General features: G+C 39.7%; 1 protein-coding gene across 4 annotated transcripts; it reads left to right on the top strand.

Moving 5' to 3' along the window:
• Window positions 1-19,730, top strand: LOC111572394 (zinc finger protein 585A-like). 4 transcript variants are annotated; one of them, XM_023276067.3, is made up of 10 exons: window positions 1-83; window positions 3,104-3,261; window positions 8,877-10,059; window positions 10,153-10,367; window positions 10,898-11,077; window positions 11,319-11,413; window positions 14,285-14,379; window positions 16,593-16,741; window positions 17,061-17,348; window positions 18,693-19,730. In XM_023276067.3, the coding sequence occupies exons 2-10, from the start codon at window positions 3,106-3,108 to the stop codon at window positions 19,293-19,295; spliced, it is 2,964 nt and encodes a 987-aa protein (XP_023131835.1). In that variant the 5' UTR covers window positions 1-83; window positions 3,104-3,105; the 3' UTR covers window positions 19,296-19,730. The 4 variants fall into 4 exon arrangements, with proteins under 4 accessions (XP_023131835.1, XP_023131836.1, XP_054869819.1 ...); XM_023276068.3 differs by having other exon boundaries at window positions 6-83; window positions 3,101-3,261; XM_055013844.1 differs by lacking the exon at window positions 1-83 and adding an exon at window positions 285-590.
• The last annotated feature ends 1,777 nt before the right edge of the window (window positions 19,731-21,507 follow it).

Genomic DNA, 21,507 nt, shown 5'->3' with positions numbered 1-21,507 from the left:
TCCAACCAATCAGATCGAGCCTTCTAACGTGCAGAAAAAAACTGAACTTGTCCTATTTCCTCGGCCAGTAACGTGTCAGTGCGGTGAGTTTTGATTAATTAATTTTACTTAATGAACACAAAATCTACTTTTTCGGTGATATACTGCTGACTGGTACTCATGTATGGAGGATTTCGACGGGGGGAGATAGCTAATATCAACTTTTAGTCTGTCGCCGCCATTATACCACCGAAGAAGCGTATCCCGCCCTCCTTCTTCGGTCTTTTCTTCTTCTTCTCCTTGGCATTAGAAAGGAAGCAGTACTAGTCCAAGTAGTGAAAGCCATCTAGATGCTAACTAACGGGGCTTCGACGCCAGCTATCGAGAAATTAACTGTGGACTGTTTTGTTATGTTTCGAGCTAGCAGGGAAGCTAGCTACCGCGCCGGCAACCCGCTAGCCATGTTAGACACACGGCCATCGCTGCATGTTAGCAGAAGTGTACTAGTCAGAGATAAAGCTGATGGGGAGCTAACGGCTAACCGCTAGCATCGACTAGCTAACTGTTTAGCTGTCGTTCTTGCTAGCACTGGCCAGACTCTGAAAAAAAAGGTCAAATAAGCCAACACAAGGCTTGTTATTTGCCGGTAGCTGCATGAACTATTGGTGACTGGTATTTTTACTCCCTGTCCTCTCGTGACTCGTCAGTGGAGTGACATTGACTGCAGTAAATTTTTAAAGTATTAGCCAGTGCTGGTCATTCTCCACCATGCGTGTTCTCAATAAACAGCGATAGCGTTTAGATAAATGTGAAATCCTTTTGTCTCCATAATAGCATATCGCAGGAAGGGGAAGTGTTGTTCGCATTTGCAGATAAGTGGGTAAAAGAAAAGGCGAACCATATCTCAGTTGATCCTCTATTGCCAGAGTGAGGTGTTGCCGTCCTGCACTAACGCAGAGAATTGTAGCTAGTAGCTACCTGCGCCAGGACAGTATTAGCTTCTGGATTATAAGGACACAAACAGACACAGGCCTCACAAGACAAATTTCAACACGGGACAGTGTTAATATTACTAATAATAATATTAAGAATTAATATTATGGTAATAATTTGCTTTGTTGATTTATTTCATAGCTTGTGATCAACAACTCTCCTGACATCAACAAAGAATTGCTCCACTAACAAGGGATGCCAGTTAATTTCTGATAATACTTATTCTTCTATGTCAAAGAACTGTTGTCGGGGGGAAAAACAGTGAGCTACACCCGCAGTATAGATTATTACCAGCCTTATTCTTTAGGTTATATCTTTGTCTGCTAGTTAAAATGATTAACTTTATAGTTTGTCACATTGCTGTGTTTTAGAGGTGGTTATGCTTGGTTTTCAGTGGGTTTTGTTGATTTGTAAGAATTAAAAGAAAAAAAATCATGAAGACCAGCTTTACTGGTGCAGTATGATGTCTGATTGATACCCAGTAAATGAGGATGATTGCAGACATTGTGTTTTGATTATACAGTATGCAATAGAAGTAAGTACACTTACATAATAATAATGAATCAGAATTCTATGACCTTAGAGTAATTTAATTACTTATGAGTTAAACAATTGAGTACTTATGTAAAATTTATCACTAATAGTTTATATTTACTGTATTAAAAATGCCAGCCTCACAGTAGGAACTAAACGCAACAAAAGACAGCACAGCTTTTATTTCCTTGATTCACATCTTATCTTTTCGAGACTTCATATACACACACCTTTGTTTTGTCGACAAGCTCAAAATTCCTTGGCAAAGAGGATATGTGTTGCACAGATATTCTGTTATTCTTCAGAGAGTATTTGGATTGGGAATCTTCTTGTCAGCCAGTATTTTTGGTATATCCACAGGCCTTCATGGTGCCATATACAGATGCCTTCTCCTCATTACCCTTTGTACTTCCAGAGACCATGTCATACCAATCCCTCCTCCATGTTTCCCACAATGTTATGCACTGTCCTTCACACTGAAACAGAAACTGATTTCCTATGATAACCCCTTTGCCAAGTCTGAAGGACTTGCCTGTCTTTTTTCAGAGATAGATTGTGCAAGTATGGCACTGTTGGTGGCTTAAATTTTTCAGGATGGCCACTGCAGCTCTGATTAGTGCTGCTATTCCTTGTTTTATACCCTTGAATGCCCGCTGCAACTGTGTTTTTACAGATTTTTAGTTGATCAACCATCTTCCTACATCATTTTCCATCTTCATGCAGTCTGTTCAGGTTTTCCAGTTCTTCTGGCAATTCTGTTTTGTGTTAAGCCTTGATGGAGACTTACAGATGCACAAAGCCCATTGGTACAAAATTGAACATATTCTGGTGTTTACAAGTCATTAGTAAACCATGTTTATGTAGTCAGGTTAATTGGAAATGACAAGTGTTGTCAAATTTGTTTTGATGATCAACTGAAGAGTATTATTTTTGCTACACTGATGTTCCACTTTGGGGCCTGTTTTTTCAGTATAGTGCTTCTAAAGTATTTTTTTTTTGATTGTTTATCAGAAGAAACACTATTTGTCATAAATAATCCAATTATTGAGAAGTGATTTATTTTTAAGCATTTCACATTTTGTTGTTACTCTTTTGTGCAATCATTTCGCACAGAGGTGGACTTGTTTTGTGTCAGATTCAAAAGCAGCATGAGCTAGACTGCACCTTCAGTAAGTCCAGTTGCATTATGTAGGTAACGGATGTTGGACCTAAACATCCGCTTAGCTCATTAAATGGTACAGATAAAGACTTTGCATGGGGTCCACCTGAGCTGCAACCTGTACAGTCAGATTAACAGTTCGCCCAGTGCATGGTGAAATATCTTGGCAACCCCAGAGTTAGTGTCCTGGCACTCATGCCCAAGCCTCTGTCTTGATAATATATGCAGGCGCTTCTTTTCAGCAGGAGAGGGCAATGTTTACAACCTCCCTCAAATGTAACATGCTGGTGGAAGGACATCTGTATAAGGCTCACATTGTGATATTACTTTCACATTCAAAGCATGCGTTGGTTTTATGAACTGTTGCACCTTGACCTAAATCAGTTTTGCATTGCTGCTTTTCTTATGAAATGTTTTTGATTTTTAATTCCCTAGCAGGCATGGAGAATTCGTCGGTGTACATGTGCTTCCCCTGCTACCAGGAGTTCAACACTCTGGAAGAGGTGCTCAAGCACCAGTTGACATGCACTGCCGAGGATGAACAACCTGACACATCCGGTGCCAATCGTGTAACTGTTCCAGTGTTACAGACACAGGTAAGCACTTGAAAAGTTCAACACTTTGCCCTTTTATTTTGTGACTGCCAGTTTGGATATTTTTTTTGACTTGTCTTTATTTTCTGCACTACGGTAAATTATAGAGAGTAGTCTTAATAAGTACCAGTATCGATAAGCGGTACGGTATTGATAAAATCCAAATGATATCCATTCCTAGTTGCCAGTCTGTTGAAGGGCCAATACAGTGAGACAGACAGCCAAGCACTCCCATGTTCACACCTATGGATAATTTAAGGTCACCATTTAACCTCAGCATGTTTTTGGACTGTGGGAGGAAGCCAGGGCAACTAATCAGACTTTATATTTTACAACGGACAATACAATGGATTTTATATTTTGAAAAAGGCGCTTGTAGGCATATACCATACATATCAGTGTTTGGTTAAGCTCTGTTCTGAAGGTGTCTAAAAGATTTTACTGATTGGAGCTTATAGGCTTGTTTAAAAGAGAATTTGCATGACACCGTAATAAGAAATATAAGCAGGGCGTTATTTCTTGGGGATCCATTGTTAATTAGTCTTAATAGAGGAAAGTAGCAAGGATTGTGAGCAGAAGAGACGGACATGTAACAAAGGTCACAGGTTGAAGTCCAGAATGCCACTGTTGACACCAGCTGAATCACCATAATAATCATCATGCTCCAGCAATAATCAATAGTCTGTTTTTTTGTTTGTTTTTCTTTCTCATTTTGTGGTGATCCTCCCTTCTACAGCAGCAGTACATTTCACTTTTTAGTGTTTTTCCCCTGGGTCATTCCATCTGAACTCACCAAATTAAAAAAAAACAATCTTCATTTTAAACTGTGGATGTGCATTAAGATATTTGTAAATTTTCATCTTAATATATGTATCATGTTCAAAGAAATCATTTTTCTAAAGCTGATGTCATCCCCGGTCCCATCTTTGCGCACACAATAAAACAACTGATGATGCAGAAGTCAACTAGAGATATTTTCTGTACAACATGCAACATATATTCTAAATTATAGCTTTGAGATTCATTAATTGCATTGTTTCATTGTGATTTCTATTTCTTTATTTCTAATTGTTTAGCAACAGTGCAACTGGAAAAATTCTTAAAAACAAAAACAAGCTGACCTACAGGATCAACGTCACTGGTCACAGCACACATGACTTTCTGACATGGGCTCCAGGGAAGAAGAAACTTGAACTTTGAAGAAATTTAAAAAATGTAAAACATTAACTGCATTTTGCTAAAAACACATTTTGACAGAGCGTGGCATAGCATTGTGTATGTTGCAGACTGAATGGCAGCAGTGAGACTGCAGATGGTTTCTCAGTCTAAGAAACTCTATGAACCGCTCTTTATAACTTTGCACAATTGTTGTCGTGAAGCGTCTGCATTTTGCAGTATCAGCTTTAATTTCTGACGAAATCCACAACAATGCTAGCCAACAGTAGCCATGAAGCGCACAAGATATGTAGTTAAGAAAAAGTGCTTGCTTCTTTCCTTCTAGGTCATGCTTGTCTCAGTTAAAGGACGAATTGGAACCTGAATGTCAGCCACAGCAATGCCTTCCAGGCGCTAACTCTAGATTGAAGCCTTGTTGCGAGACCAGGGCTCATCTTCTGCTTGACACATTGATTGCAAGTCCAACCATTAAAATTATATCTTGACATTTGAAGACAGTTTTTCATGGATGGTTTTAACTCCAGTCTGTTGCTTTGCTCAAATATAACTGGGAGAGTTTTGTACAATTTTTTTGTACAATTTAGAAAAACTTAGAAAGACTCTGTCTTCTAAGAAAAACATAGACAAAGCTGTCAAGATGCTTTTGGGTTTACAAACTGGATGCATGTATAATCTGGAAGTATAAATAAAGCGACCACGCTACTGTGCCCCGCTGCCTTCATGCTTCTCATTTTAGGCATGCTCTTTTTAGCCTCATTAGCAGAATGGCTAAGTTGGTAGATGACATTGGTCTAGACAGAAATGTCAACTTGCAAATGCCTCCTTATAATTTTGTATAAACATTGAACATTCTCAGATGATGACTTTTCTTCCACCAGTAGGTTTAGTTGAGAGAACCCTTAACAACTGTATTATGAGATGAATCAGCATAGAAGTTTGTACATTCAGACTCCCCTCAGGAATAAATGTGGTGACTTGCTATATGTGATTGTGTGTTACCTTTGACAAAATACCTTCTGTAATACATTTATATCAGCCTCATATTTACTTGTGTTTATGCTAATTAACAAGTATTAGTATGCTAACATACTAAGCTAAGATAGTGACTATAGCAAGCATACCCACTAACATCAGCATGTCTACACACTGAGAGCACGCTGGTGTGCAAGAAAGTAGGCCAATATTCAGTGGATGAGTAAGAAGACCTACTACTGCGCACCTGGAAGTACAATATACTTAGACTAGAAAATATAATTTTTAGTATCTGTACAACAGGGCATGCAGACTGATGAATAAGCATGATTCAATATTTAAAGTGACTTTTATTAAAGTAACTGAACCAAAATAATCTGTATGTCTAAGAGGCTAACTGACAAAACCGGACTTAATATTAAAAATAAAAAAGGATTTAAAGTACGATTTAACAATTACTATATTCATAATTCTCACAGCAGAAACAAAAAAAATATTTTTCCTCCTATAGTTTTGTTCAGTAAAAATTGGACTACAAATGTTTTCCTTGTATAAAAAAAAGGTTTTGCTACTTTTCATTAGGTAGAACAGTATTTTTTCCCACCAGTGATATGAGGTTCATAGAAATCTTGATCTTGTGGGAAGTTTGTAAAATCTAATTGCCTATTTAATCTCAATGGTGTACAAAAAGTCCAAATGTAGTTTACAGACAGCAGGAGCTCAGTAGAGGTGAGGTACTGCTTACGTTCATCATATAGCCTTGCTAACTCATCCGTCTACGCTCTAGGTCCTAGCTCCACCAGCTAAAACTAAGTCAGTCAAATCCAACTAATAAATCCGTCCTTCAGAAGCTTGTAGTGTTTGTGGTATTCAGAAAAGTTTTTCATATATATGAGTTACAGAAAATAACATATTTTAATGTATAATGCATGACATTGCATCAACTGTTGAGCAGTACGCGAAGGGCATACAGAATGATGGCCACTTAGTCTGCTGTAGCCACAAACAAACCTAGTAATGCCCCATATGGCTGCCCCTTTTCCTAATGGAAAGTGTTTTTCTGAGTAGTAGTTGCTGTATCACCTTAAAATGACTTTAAAATCTTTGCCACAAAAAAATACATTTTGCAGTTGGGGAAGTAGTCTAAAATGTGGTTTAGTTGTGGTTGACATTCAAATGAGACAGTGTTAGACTGGAAGTAAATAAATCACTATCATCTGAAAATTTATCAAAGTTTGTCAGTTATCAGTTTGTAGAAAACATGATTGAGCTTCACTGAGTATTCTTTAGCTTTTTAAAGTAGAAGAAACAATTAAAAATCATGGATTTCTTGCAGGCCGAGGTCCGGAAACCCAGTTTGTGTTCTTCCTTTCTCAGCCTCATCTTCTCTTTAAGTCTCGTCTCCCAGCTCTCATCTTCGTCAGCAATCTCCTTCTTGAACCTCTCAGCCAGAGTATTAAATTTGTTAGTGCTTTGAGTCAGTTCAGTCTATTTAAGCCTGAACTGAAGCCATCAAATGCTCATTGTGCTAGCTTTAAGGTCACTTTCAATGGTGTGGGCCACTTTGTCCCCTTGCATTTTCTGCAGGTTGTTGAGCAAGGTGTCGCACACCGATTTGAGCTCTTTCAGCTCTCAAAGCCACCTTCATGTTTTCATATTCAGCCTGACTTTGGTGACTTTTTCGTTCTTCTCCTTTTGAGCATTGCGGATTTGTCAAAGTGAAGAGATTTTCTTTTCATGCTCTTTGAAAGCTTCCACCCTCCTCATGCTTTTTTCCTGGTCTGCCTTTGTGACCTCCAAACTTGTTTCCAATTCCTTGATATTCTTTCTGGCCAGTTGCAGCTTTCTCCTGAGCTGCTTTTATAATTAGTGATTCTCATTCAACAGTTTGCAGAGGTCTTCATAGAGGTTTGAATTGTGCTGTTTTCCAGCAGTGTTGTTAAAGGCCAGCTTCTCATTGTCTTATTTGATGTAAAGAAAAACTTGTCTGAGCAAGTGCACCTATGAGCTAGAAGGCACTCTGCAAATCGCACATAATGCTGTGGATAGCCTGTGCTCAACCAAATGCCTAAAATACATGAATGCCATTAAAAACTTTTTAGTTAAAACCAGTTCCAGTGGTAGAAAAAGAACTCAGATCCTTTCATACAATAAAAGTAGCCATTATGTAATTAAATGGTGTAGAATGTGGATAATTTGACTTTAGTGAAAATGCAAAATTATTGTCAGAAAAATGCTGTTCAAGTAATCATATAAATGTTGGTTACTGTTACATGTCTTTGAATCTAGGGAATGCAAGGAATAACAAAAGATATTATTTGAACCAGGCAAAAGGAGAAGGAAAAAATGACAGAAAAATATGTAGAAGTGTTCAGCTGTTTACATTTTTTGAGATTTAGGTATTGTTAAATATGTATATAAGTTGATTCAGGTTGTCCAGTCATTATTTTTCAGTTTATTTTCAGATGTACAGTTACATCAAAAGTTATTTATTAATAAATGTTGTCAAAATGTTTCTGAACCATACTGAATTTATTTGATTTGACAGTCAGTTATCGATTACATGCAGACACTAATAAAACTACCAGGTTACATCAACATATATCACACTAATTCAAGTTAGACATTAAGATTTTCCAGGCTTTTGCTTTAATACATTTTCTCTGACTGGACCTCTTTGAATTTTAGTTGAATACCCCTGCTCTAAACAGTATATTGGCCCTCTATTTGAACACAAAAAACCCCCCAAGGACAGAACAGTCCACCAACTTACAGTAATATGAACACTCTACAGGAAGGAGTTTTCTACCCACCAAAGCACAGGCATTTAATAAACATGTTAAGTGCATATATATTCCCTTCTTTCTTGAATCTGTTTGCTCACACAAAATGAAATGCGATTAATGTAGATTAAAAATGAATATTTAATCGTGATTAATCGAAATTAATACACACACACACACACACACACACACACACACACACACACACACACACACACACACACACACACACACACACATATATACACACACACACAAAATTATGTGTGTGTGCACAATGTTTCTGAATGCTGCCATAATTACAGTAAGTAGGTCATGTTAAGTTGTTGACCTTGACCTTGATGTTCTGTTTAATTCAAATGGATGGAGGGAACAAATGTAAAACCCTGAGGAGTGACCCATTCAACCCTGATGGTCCTCTTGATAGCCATCAGCTAGGCTGGGGCCTTATCTTGGCTGTCTGAAGCTCTCAGAGGAACCTTGGCTCTGAACATATGCTGCTCTAATTGACCTCAGTACCCCAACGCTAAATTCTCATCCCTCATCTGCCAGAATGAATAACATTTAAGAAAAAACATTGCATTGAAGTTTAATTATTATTGCAAAGAGTGGTATGATTTGTACACAAAAACACTAAAAACAAGTGAATAATCTGTAATGTATTGTTTCTCTGTCTCATTTTTGCAGCAACAGGTAATGAGTATATCAAGGACAGTTGCAGTCCCACAGATTGACGTCCAAGCAGGACATTTCTCTGTGCAGCCTGTTACGACCACACTAAAGCAGACTGCAGTTAGCGCGAAGTTACCATCTGACCAGCCCAGAATCCTCTACCAGTGTGGAGATTGTGATGAACTTTTCAAAAGCCTTGACCTTTGGCAGCAACATCGTAAAGAAGGGACATGTCAGCAGTCTGCCTCTGGGAGCAAGTCAAAACCTGATGCACAACCAGAGCCAGAGTCCTCATCAGCTCAGAGCCTGAATTCACCTTTAAATCCAGATGAGTATTCTTTCGTAACGACTGGAACTAGCACAAATGTTAAGCCAGAACCAGTGGATAAACCTGTAGAAGAGGAAGAGGAGCACGAGGCTGCAGAGACCTCTCCATCTCAAAGCTCTGATCCCATTGTTTCTGAGGTGATCGCTTCAACCTCTAATCCAGATGATTATTCTCCCAGAAAGAGAGGGGCAAATAAAAAACCAAAGCCTGAACCAGTGCTCTTGTGTGTGGACTGTGGCTCATGTTTTGGCCTGGTGTCTGAACTTGTGGCTCACCGCAAGACCCAGCATGGCTTTGAAGAAGCTCTGCACCGTTGCTCCGTATGTGGGGAAAGCTTTCTAAACACGACCCTCTTTCTGTATCACCGCAAACAACACAGACAGAAGGGTGAGGAAAAGGCGATGGTGGTTCCTGAAGTGACATCAGAGGAAATTTGTACTCAGAGCAATGGGACCGGGGAACAGGAGATGGATGCTACTCCATCCAACATCGTTGTCACTTTCACACAGCCAGAGTTGTTCATGTGCATCCAGTGTGGGCAGAGCTTCAGTGATGAAGACAAGCTGGTCACACACCGTAAGCAGAAGCATGACCTGAAGGAGCCACTACACAGTTGTTCACACTGTGGGTTGAGCTTTATGAACACCACCCAGTACATGTACCATTGGCAGCAGCACCGCTACACATCAGAGACGAATGTGCCTGATGGGACTGAAACTGGTGTTGCAACAGCCACCACTAATCCTCAGGATAGCCCACAGAGCACAAAGCGATTGCTTTCTCCACCTGACCCTGCAAGTGAATCAGGTTCCTCTCTTCCTAAGAGAAGTAGGCCTTCTTTTAGGATCCCGAGTAGTAATGCACTCAAAGGTAGGTGGAAATTATTATTTTAAAGCAAATTTGGAGAAAAACAAGGCATTAGTTATAGGATGTTTTACCCTTAAACTGTTTTTTTGTGGTCAGGAAACAAATGTGTAGGCGCTAAAGATGAAGTAGATGGCAGCACTGCAGCAGACTCCGACAACGCCAATCACCCTCCACCTGCCAAGCTGCTGCAGGACTGGGCCCGGACACCACTACCCCATGTTTGCCCCTACTGTGGCAAAACCTTCACCCGACGTGTCTTTCTCCGCACCCATGTTTACAGCCACACCGGAGAAAAGCTCTTCACATGCAAGGTGCCAATCAGAAGTTTAATCCAAATGTTCCCTTCCTGAATCTAGATGTAAAGATTATTTATGTTGTGCAGCTGAATTTGATGACATGATGTAATGCTTCAAAGTAGAGGCTGAGAAAATTTGAACCTCCAACCTCATTACATTTGACAGATTCCCTAGGGTCTTTGCACAGTGAATATTGTATTAAAAATTGGATTTTGAGCATTGCAGTTGTCTGCAAAAGTCTAGACAACACTGGGCAAATCCCAAATTTGGTTGAGAGTGAAAAGAGTGTGGCTTTAACAAAAGGGCAATGAAGTTGAAGGGAGCCAATACTTTTTTGTCTATACCACAATTCCTATTTGTTATTTGCTTATTGTTTCATGAAATAAAAAAAGCAATGGTACATTTAAAGAAATACTCATTTTATGATATCTGTTTGCCTTAGGTTTGTATTTACTACATTTCATCTCAACAGCCACAAGATATGTAACTTTTGCATGTAACTACATATAACTGTGGCACTAATCCTGATTATTGTTGTTCTAAAGGTGTGCACAAAGTCATTCACCAACTCCCAGAGCCTGCTGCGCCACAGCATGAGCCACACGGGCAACAAGCCCTACAGTTGCAATGTTTGTTGCAAAAACTTCTCCCAGGCAGCCACCCTGAAGAGACACCAACGCATTCACACATCAACACTGCCTCGGCGCAAGCGTGGACGCAGACCAGTACTGTCTCGACTATTTTCTGTTTATATAATAGCTCAAAATTTGAATAATGTTATGTAAAAAGAAATTGTCAACATTTCTTATGTGTTGACACTGATCACGTGTCAGGCTTTCGAAATGATAGATATCTTAGTTTGTAATTCAGACTGAATGTCATCACCTGTTTATTTACAATTATTGTGGATAACTTGTTGAGAAATCATTTTTTTATTGAGCTTGACTGTTGTGTCCCTCAATACAGGTGTGTACTTTGGACAATGAGGGAGCTGCTCATCTCTTCCCATGTCCAAACTGTCCTTCACGGTTCAGTACTGAGGATCAGCTTAACCACCACAAGTAATGATATTTTGCTAATATTTTTTCTTTTTCTTTTTTTGTATTATTTATTTGCCGGTGTTGGTGGAAATAACTAAAATATACCAGGCAGTTTTCAAAATTCTATCATTTTCCAACTTTATTTACCACACAAATACATTAGAATTACAGTCCCAAGGAACCCATGGCAGGATTTAGATAAACCCCCTCCCTCTTGCCAGGAGCTGTAGTAGCTGAGCCGTGTCTGACTACTGAGTAAAACCTTCAAGCTGTGTAGCAAATACACTGAGATGTGTGGGTGCCTTTAAGCTTTGGCACATGTGATCGACAGACAGAAGCCTAGTAAATTAAGATCATATTGATAACAACCCGGGTAGAGGAAGAACTTGGTCCTGTCCTACCTGGATGTGTCGGTAGCTTTGAAAACCACTGAACTGCTGTCTCCACCCCCTTTAGGATTTAGACGATTTCTGTGTGTGATTCACAACGTAGAGAAAAACAGTTAACCACACAGCAGCTTATGTATGTAAATGAGTGTGAGACCAGCACTTTCTATCACTTGTAATTTTCTCACTGAGGAGAAGAGAATATCGCTTTCTCAGGAATTCTACTGTAATAAAAATGCATATTGCATTTTTATTACGTGTGTGTGTGTGTGTGTGTGTGTGTGTGTGTGTGTGTGTGTGTGTGTGTGTGTGTGTGTGTGTGTGTGTGTGTGTGTGTGTGTGTGTGTGTGTGTGTGTGTGTGTGTGTGTGTGTATATGCACAATGCAGGAGAGAAGAGAATTGAAAAGAAAAAAATGTTTGATGATTAAAAGAACAAAAGACAAAAAAGAAGAAAAAAACTTCATATGTTGTCATATCATGAAAAACTGTTAAGTGACGTATTAATTATACCCCTCTGCTTATGACATGCAGTCACATACTGTGCAGCTAAGTATGCTGCATGTTCCTCTCTTAATAGAATTTATTTCTTTTCATTGTCGTCTAGCTCTGTGAAAACTGAGATAAGTCAATCTTATCTTAAACCAGTAGACCAGTTTATGTCATATAACATTGGAAAAAAGCAGGAGTCATTGTTAGGGTTTATCAGTTACAGTGCTGATGATGTTTTTGATGAATTACTGTATCTATAAAATACCAAAAAATATAGGAAATTGCTCACGCTTATGATGAGATCCTCAAGTTGACAGTCTTGCTCAAATAAGATATTCTTTTTTTGACGAAAACTGTTTTATGTCAAAGTACTTTTGTAAGCTCTTTCCATTGCTGTTAACTGCAACACACGCTTTATGAGCAAATGAAGTTTGCACATACACTACCAGTCAACAGTTCTGGACAAACCTTCCAAGAGTCACCTCTGCTGCTGAGGATAAGTTCATCCAAGTTACCAGACTCAGAAATCACAAGTTAACAGCACCTCAGGTTAGAGCCCAGATAAATGCCATGCAGAGTTCTTGTAGCAGACACATCTCTACATCAACTGTTCAGAGTAGACTGTGCCAATCAGGCCTTTATGGTCAAATACCTGCAAAGAAACAACTACCAAGGAAAAGCAACAAGCAGAAGAGATTTGTTTGGGCCAAGAAACGCAAGAAATGGACGTTAGAGCAGTGTAAATCTATGCTTTGGTTTAATGAGTCCAAACGTGAGATCTTTGGTTCCACCCGCTGTGTCTTTGTGCGGCACAGAAAAGGTGAACGGATAGTCTCTACATGACTACCATTTCATGTATTTCCAGACTTCTGACTGGTAGTGTACATCATCTACCAAAGAAGACCTAGAGTGAAGATAGTTTTTGTTTCCAAGTTAAGGAATAAACCTTTATACTAAACAAAATTATTCAATTTCTTATCGTAAAAAATGAGGAAAAGTAACATCTGCAGATTGTAGGAGCTGCAGCATGCATGTAAAACGAACTAACCAATTAATCTACTTTGTGCTAATTTTGTGTTGATTAGCAAATCTGTTAACGTACTATTTAGCTTGAGTCAGTGTCTACCTGCTCTAAATACTGATGCTGTATGTTTATCACCAGTACTCGTAAAACAACATCTGGCTTGGAGATGAAGTGGCCCTGACTTGAAATTTTCATTCTCCTCGCTGCTTCAGGGTCAGCTGTTCCTGAAATATTGATTTCTATTGTCTAGTTAACAGGGAACAGAAAATGTCTGGCCTCTTACACCGGCCTTGAAAGGTCCTTGGACATCACCTTTGCCATCCTGCTTTACCTGAAATAGATTGTGTTGTTAAGTACATTTGCAGTCACATAAACTGAAGCAGCATTTAACACAGTATGATGATGTAGTACATGTACCTGTAGAAATGCAGTATTTAGTGAAGGATAAGGTTTTTTAAACATTGAGCTATTTAAATATCATCCATGTTTGTTCTGATTACAAGAAGCTGCCCACAGAAGCAGCATTTCATTTTTACATTCTGTGAAAGCAGACCTAATGCAGCATTAGGTGAATACATCACATCCAAAAGCTTCACTCTTCCCCTACGGCTACATCCAGCGTAATGTTATGCAAAGGATAAATATAGTCTTTCATGTCCTCACTCACTCCTCCCAGTTTACTGCTGTTCTTTTATCTCCAGTCATTATACACTCAGACAATAGCCTGTATTTGACCAGAAGAGCACATACTTCCCAGTAATACTCCTGCAAGTCACATACTGAGTGGTAGCTTCAAACCAAAACATGTCAATTCATATATGAGAGTAGACAGTTCAGAGTCCTTTCTTATTTATAGGATGTAACATTTGAATGCTTCAGTTGTTACAGTAAACGTTTTGACCAATTAAGCAATTTTGAATATTTTTGTATAAAAAATGGATTAAAAACTGTTTGTGCATTTGAAAATTGTGAATCTGTGTGCATCCAAACAGATTGCTTCACACCAGCCACCCATTCCCTTGCCCTGAATGTGGAGAGGCCTTCAAACGCAGAAGAGACCTGGACCTTCACTCCCTCACTCATCAAGGTGAGTATTCAGGCTTCAGCCTTGTGTAGATCAATCACCCCTTATTTGTATGGTTAACAGCACTAATGCAGGCTATTTGGAGAGGACTGTTATTTTGTCATTTAATCTCTGTTTATATTGTGCACAGTATCTCACATTCCTCGTCCTGTCCCCAGGTTTTTGTTTTTGTCTTTATTTCCGTTAATCTATGAAAGAACACCCACTTATGGTGAATGTACAAAGAAACACGATGCAAGCCAATATGCCTCATTGTAATGGAAACCAATTAGAGATGATGTCCTTATCAGTACAACATGCAGTGAATTACTATTGATTAATGCAAAGTTGGCAATGAATTACACCATCTGCTTGCCTGGGTGGCCCAGCTTGTTTACTTACAAACATACATCCATGGTGTATGTGTATTGTTCCTGGGATGTTTTTAGGTCATTGACTTGTCATTGATTTGTGTGCCATGTGAAATAAAAGAGAAGGGTGGAGGAAAATGAATTGGGTCAACATGTTGACACTTCATCCTAATCAGGGCACAGCAGCCTCATTAGTTAAGCTTGAAGAGTCAGCGTGCAGTAGATGTCAGAGGTACATAGCTCCTCAGAGAAAGATGATTGGAGAGATTGATCTGTTGAAGAGTCCAGGGCCATAGGCTCAGATCGTCCTTATTAAAGGTTTAATTAGGGGGTCCCAGTAGGGAGCAGAGTGGATTGTCCCCACAGGGATAGAGAGTACAGATGGTTAGCAGATTGGAAGATATTGGTTGAACCGGCTATTGACATACTGATGAACCATCAGTGCCAGCAGCTTCCAAGCCAGGGTTTCAAGAGGAACCTAGTGAGAGTTTGGTTCGTTTTGCCAAAATATAGCTACAGCACCAGATGAATAAGGATGAATGAATGAGCTGATGAATTACCAGACTACAGAAAAATTGTCAATCAAATGTAAACATCCTGATGTCATACGCCAAACAGCTAATTAGTTAATTGAGAAAATAAATAGCAGATTAATTAATAATCAAAATAACTAACTTTAGAGGTGTAACAGATGGTTTTCATTATGTGATCTATAAAATGTCACAAAATTAAAATGCCCATTAAAATTTCTCAAAACCCAAAGCAACAGGGAGCACCACTCTATAACTAGTGTTTCATGTAACATAATAGCCAGAGAAAAATAGGGAAGTAAAATTCAGACTAGTGGTCTGACTTTTATTTTAACAACGTGATTACTGTATCTCCACTTAGTGTAAACTATAATATACAGGCTCTCTTCCTGAAATATAAAATTTATATACAGAACTGCATCAAATTCTTCTAAAGATCATTATTTTAATCTCATGGACAGTCAGTGGTCCACTATTATAATGGATGTAACTAAGAGTTATAACACAGATTTTTGCAGTGACAGTGAATAGGTAGCTATTTAATATGAGAGAAAAGGAGAAAATCACCACAACTGGATTCAATAAATGCCAGCCGCTTGTATTTTATACATGAATCCATCATAAAACATAATTTTTATACATGGACTATCTGATTTATTGACCAGTTGTTCTGCACTCTGTATAACAAACTTTGTAATAACGACATCGTTCCAACTCATGCCAGAGGTTACATTTAAAAACAACAGAAAACCAGTTAAATGCAGTTACATGGTAAAGGAAGCCGTTGAGTGAAGTATGAAATTCCAGACCTTGTCTCACCTGTTTGCAGTTTTCCTGGTTTTGTAACTGAGGTTGTAGCAGCTTAGGTGTGTGGAAAAACGCAGTTAAGTGGACTGTGACCGCGGGTTCCCTGACACTTAGAAATACACAAACTTTTTTTTTCTCCTTGTAGCAGACAGCATACGACACACGTCTTCAAAAGATTAAGAAAAGTTTATTACGGTACTAAGTGATGACAGAAGGACCAAGGTAGAGCTTTGGTATGCTACATCTTGTAGCATACAGTTGTTGAGTTAAACCATCTCTGTGTTGTATCATTAAAAGAAGAAATTAAACCTATGAACAATCTTTATTAACACAAAAATCTGTCTGTATATAAATGTTGTACACTGTATCGCTGCCATTTCTACGTGTACCACTTTTCACTTGATTGTTGGCACTATATACAGCAGTCAGCAGCCTCAGATTAGCCCTCAGATATTAACATGACATGGGAGTCATAGCATGAGGAGAGAGTGTGACCACTTACCTAAAGCCTGCCACTGTTCTGTTACAGACAAGCAGCCAGCGACATGTACTCACTGTTCAGCCCAGTTTGTCAACCAGTCAGTGCTGGAAATCCACCAGCAGCGTTGTCCTACCACAGAGGAGGAGAAGAACACTGGCCGTGGACGGGGCCAGGGCCGGGGACGCTGCACTGGACAGGTTGGAAACTTAGAAACTCATCAATGAATATTTTTTGAGCAGGTTTTACCTCCTATTTCCAAACATATTTGGTGTAATTTATTTTCCTGCATTGCGTAACTGACAGTCCAGACAGAAAGGAAATGTGTGGTTTGTAAAATGGTTGTGACACCTAACAAAGGTCCCCAGTTGGAATCAAGCTATGACACTGCTTGTAACAACTGGACCACAAAGACCCTCTTTTCATTAATGGTTTGTGTCGTTCTGATCTTCACCTCATTACCCTCTGGTTTGTCTTCTCTTCCTCTCCTTTTCCTTCATGTTGTTATTACTCCCTCAGATTGAGTGTGACCTTTGTGGGCACCGTTGCATGACTCAGGAGGGACTAGACCTCCATCGGTTATCCCACACAGGACAGACGCCTCTCAAATGCCCAGTGAGGCCTTGCCGCCGCCGCTTTACCTCCAACAGTGCCTTGGAGGAGCATGTGCTGGCGCATTTCCAAGGGACGCTCAGCAAGTCCAAACACCGAGCCCGCTTTCGCTGTCAGATTTGCCACAAAGATTTTGCCTACAATTCAACCTTCAGTGTTCACATGAGGACACACACTGATGAGAGGCCCTTTGAGGTAAGAAGAGTGGTGGCTTGTGTGTGCCCTCATATAAGGAAATTTTCCCTAAGCCTTTTACCTCTTTACATAAGGCACTTAAATCTTTCAACTCCTGTATTTCAAATTGAAATCCAGAGCTGCATTACCCTACTATGATCATAGCTGCGGCCATCTCTGGTTCCGGACCGTGGCCATTTGTGCAGTGTGTGTCCTGCGGGTGTTTCCTCCCTCCCTGTGTACCTGTGATTAATTGCAGGGCTGAGTTAGGGCCTGTCAGCGCCCCTCTGCCTGTTACTATTCTGGGAGTCTTTCCCTCTCTCTCTACTGCACTGGTGACAAGGCAGGACATCAACTATAGACCCACCCAAACCCATCTCAGCATGCTGGCCTGTAGAAATTGATTTAATGTTTGTGGTGTTGCTTTGAGCCATATCCATCAGCCACGCTAAAAGAGCATTAGTTCTCAAACACAGCAAGTCATGGGGATGAATTTTAATATATATCAAATACACAGTGTACCAAAACCTGAATATCTATATCTGCTTAGTATTTATAGACCCCTCCCAACAGGAAAACATTTTCTAGAGTATATTTCATAGATGCTAAAACTCAATGGGAATCAAAGTAAAGCTTAATAATGGCATTCTTTTGAAGTGCTTCAGGTTTAACCAGGTATATTGCTGTAGTTCATTGTGGGAGCAAGCCAAGAGCAAATGCTATTGTTGCAGGAAAGGCACAACTGTTGAACTGTAGATTACTGATCTGATTACTTTATTTAGGAGGTGTAGCTCTCATGCTCACTGGTAACTTTTTTTGTGGTGCAACTAGTCATGCTATCAGTGTAACTGCTGATATTCTCCCTCAAGTACATAGCTGTAACATGTAGTTGATCAAGCAGCTATTTGAGTAACAAAATATTTATCAGCAGACAATGACAAAGCAGAATCCAGCACATATTCTTCTGCTTTTGTTTTGCTGTTTTTTGTGACAGTAACCTGACAGTCTTAGGGCTTTGGTTGTGTAAAACAAGACATCTTAAGTCATCCTCCAGTGTCTTATTGACTAAACAATTAATGGATGGTATGAAAAAAATGCGTAATCCACTATGAAATGTTTTTACTGCTTTGTATGTATCCTTCCACCTCTGTCTTCCTCCATACTATTTCTCTCTGTTCTATGTCCCAGCCAGAAATGGTGCATCTGCAAAAAATATGAAGAGTGGTATCAGAAAAAAATTATTTCAGTTGAGTTTGTAAAGTGGCAGGGTTATTAACATAACTTTAATGCCACCTTATTACCTTTACAGTATTTTGCACACTTTCCCCTTTTACAGTTTTTCTCTCTCCACCATTTCTCCACCAGTGTGCTACATGTGGCAAGCGCTTCCGCCAGCTGCCCCATCTACAGGACCATGAACGTATCCACAGTGGTCTGCGGCCTTTCTGCTGCTGGATTTGTGGAAAGAGTTTCAGCGTGGCTGCCCGTCTCACCGAGCACGCCCGTACCCACAGTGGTGAAAAGCCCTATCCCTGTCCTCACTGTCCTGCTGCCTTTCGCTCTCGTTCCAACCTGGACAAACACACCCGGCTACATGCAGACCTGCTTCCAGAACCTGACCAGGTGGTGCATGTGGCAGAGGCCGCCCAAGTCCAGAGGATGCTGGAAGAGGCTAAGGTGCAGACTACTTTAGCCACTACGGGGGAGGTTGATTCTGGCTCTGTGCAGACCATTTATGTACTGCAGGGAGGTGAAGGAGGCACTGAGACAGTCATGATTCCATCTGATCAGCTTAGTGGTATAGAGGGAACGGAGGGAACACAGGTTGTCATCCTGCCCTCCTCTGTTCTTGGAGCTCAGGGCATCACCGTTCCCACTATCACCATGGATGGAAATGAAATCACGATGGTGGAGACAAGCCAGTCACCACAGCATGCCATTGAGTTCATTGTGGAAGAGACTGTATGAAGGCAGGGTGGAAACTACTGTATACAAAAAGGACATGACAGTGGAGAATCCTGATTGAGTGTATACACTGCTGATGGATTATATAATGTGGCGGTTTAAGTAATTGCCTTGGATGTATATAGTTTGGTAGATTTCTAAATCAGTTTAAGCAAAAGTCCCAACCTGTGTAGTGATTTTGCAACTTTTCTTGAGCATAAAATTAATTTAATAACGTAGTTCAATAGTATCAAGTAATTACTTAAAGGATGATACATGGGATGAAACATTCTGGAGAACATCTTGAAATAGTCTTTCAAACAAATTTGAAAACAGGTGAGCGGTTGGCCCTCAGTTGTACACAAGTGTGTATTTACAGCCCCTGTTTATTAGGGGAAGACATGGTCACCCCTGAAACATCTTCTGCTTTCTTATTAATAAAATGTTTCAGTGTTCACACTTGAGTGTCCATCATTTTATTTGCTGGATGACACCAGGGTATTGCCCCCATCCCATAAGGTGTGATAGGCTTTATAGGACTTGCTGTAAATTGCCACCTCTGCCGTTTGACAAACAGTATGAAGTCCTTTGCTGAGAAATATAAAGACCCACTCAGCAGTACTCAATGTACAGCTCTTCAAGTCGCTGTTATTTTCTATCACACGCACACTAATGTTAGTGGAAGGTAAATGAATAAGAGTTGTGTGTATAGATCAACCGTAATGTTACAATCATTTGTAGGACACTATGTTATTGATTGGTTTTGTGCTGTAATTAAATACAATAATACAGGAATACAGTGAGATTTACGATAACTGAAGTGCAGCGTTATACAGTGGCAAGTCGTGTAATGAAATTATCCAGCACTTGCTGTATAGTTATCAAAAATAATGATCCTGTTTGTGCCTGAATGGGAAGAGGCATAATGTGATATAAGTTTTGCCAGTGCTGCAGTAGCCCATTATAGGCTTCTAAAGTGCAGTTTATGGCAGTCTCCCTCCCAGTGATTGCTGACAGGGGAGTTTGAAACCACACACATGCAGAGGCACTCAGTCTTAGTTTGTTTTCATGTCATAGAGGCAGAAATACTGATTATTGTGCGGGTAACTGAAATGGGGGAAATGGCAGCATTTCTGTAGAGTGAGAAGCATATAAGGAAAGGGAGGGCTCCTGAGGAGCACACAGCACCCAGTGCCAGGAATTTAACTGCTTTTCATTGCTTTTCTGAGGAAGTCACCAGCCAACCAGTCAATAAAAACATGTTTGTTTTTTTTTCCATCTTAGCAAATCTGGAGAGCTGATATTCTGATGGAGTCTACTCATATCATATCAAACACTTGCTGCCCTTTATAGAAATATAAAATGTACAAACACACATGTATTGCAGTTATTGATGCTGGCATTAAAATCAGTTTGCAGTTTGTCTTTTTGATCTATACAAGCCAATATGTTTTTGTGGTTGTGTTCAGTTCTTAGCTCATATTTCCTACCTTGCATTGTGCAGGCACCCATTCTAGGTGTGTGACACGCATGGATGAATAAAAACAATTTTGACTTTGAAAACCACCTGTAAATGTAGTTTGAATTCTACCTAATCTTTACTTAAAAGTGTGGCTCTTAAGGACACAATCTTCTAGATCTTACAGGTTTTCCTTGCAGTGTCTTAGCTGTTAAACAGATATACTAGGGGTGCCAAAATTAACACGTTATCAATCAAGATTAATCTGATTAAACTTTTTAACGCATCTGCAGCGCAGAACGACTCAAAATCCCTGAAACGTCTCTGGCAACACATTTTGGACTGTTTGTCCAAGTAGACTTGTTGTCACGCATGTGCAGATGGGCAGTTGATCCAGTAGTGACAGAACCAAGCAACTCCACATGGATGATGGTAAACAATAGGGTCCGAATGATTTATCGGCAGGCCGATTAAACCGGCTGATTATAGCCCTTTTCAAAATAATCATCATCGGCCGGAGTTTTGCCGATTAAACGCCTATATATTTTTAATTTTTCATAAAACAGTAAATGCTGTTTAGTGTCGGAGTTGCGCAGAATGACGTCCTTGCACCGTTCTCGCTACAGCCAGGAAACGTTACAGGAGTGGGCTGAACTGACAGGTAAGTTTATAAACACGTTGTGAAATTAACAGTGACTCAACAGGTCTCCCATTTCAGTTATGAGAAAAAGTTAAAGTTGAAATGATAAACATTACTGCCTGTCTTCAGCAACTGTC

This window comes from Amphiprion ocellaris, chromosome 9, assembly GCF_022539595.1.
Source record: "Amphiprion ocellaris isolate individual 3 ecotype Okinawa chromosome 9, ASM2253959v1, whole genome shotgun sequence".
NCBI lineage: Eukaryota > Metazoa > Chordata > Actinopteri > Pomacentridae > Amphiprion > Amphiprion ocellaris.
The sequence above is the reverse complement of the archived record's forward strand: the minus strand, read 5'-3'. Positions and strand labels throughout refer to the sequence as shown.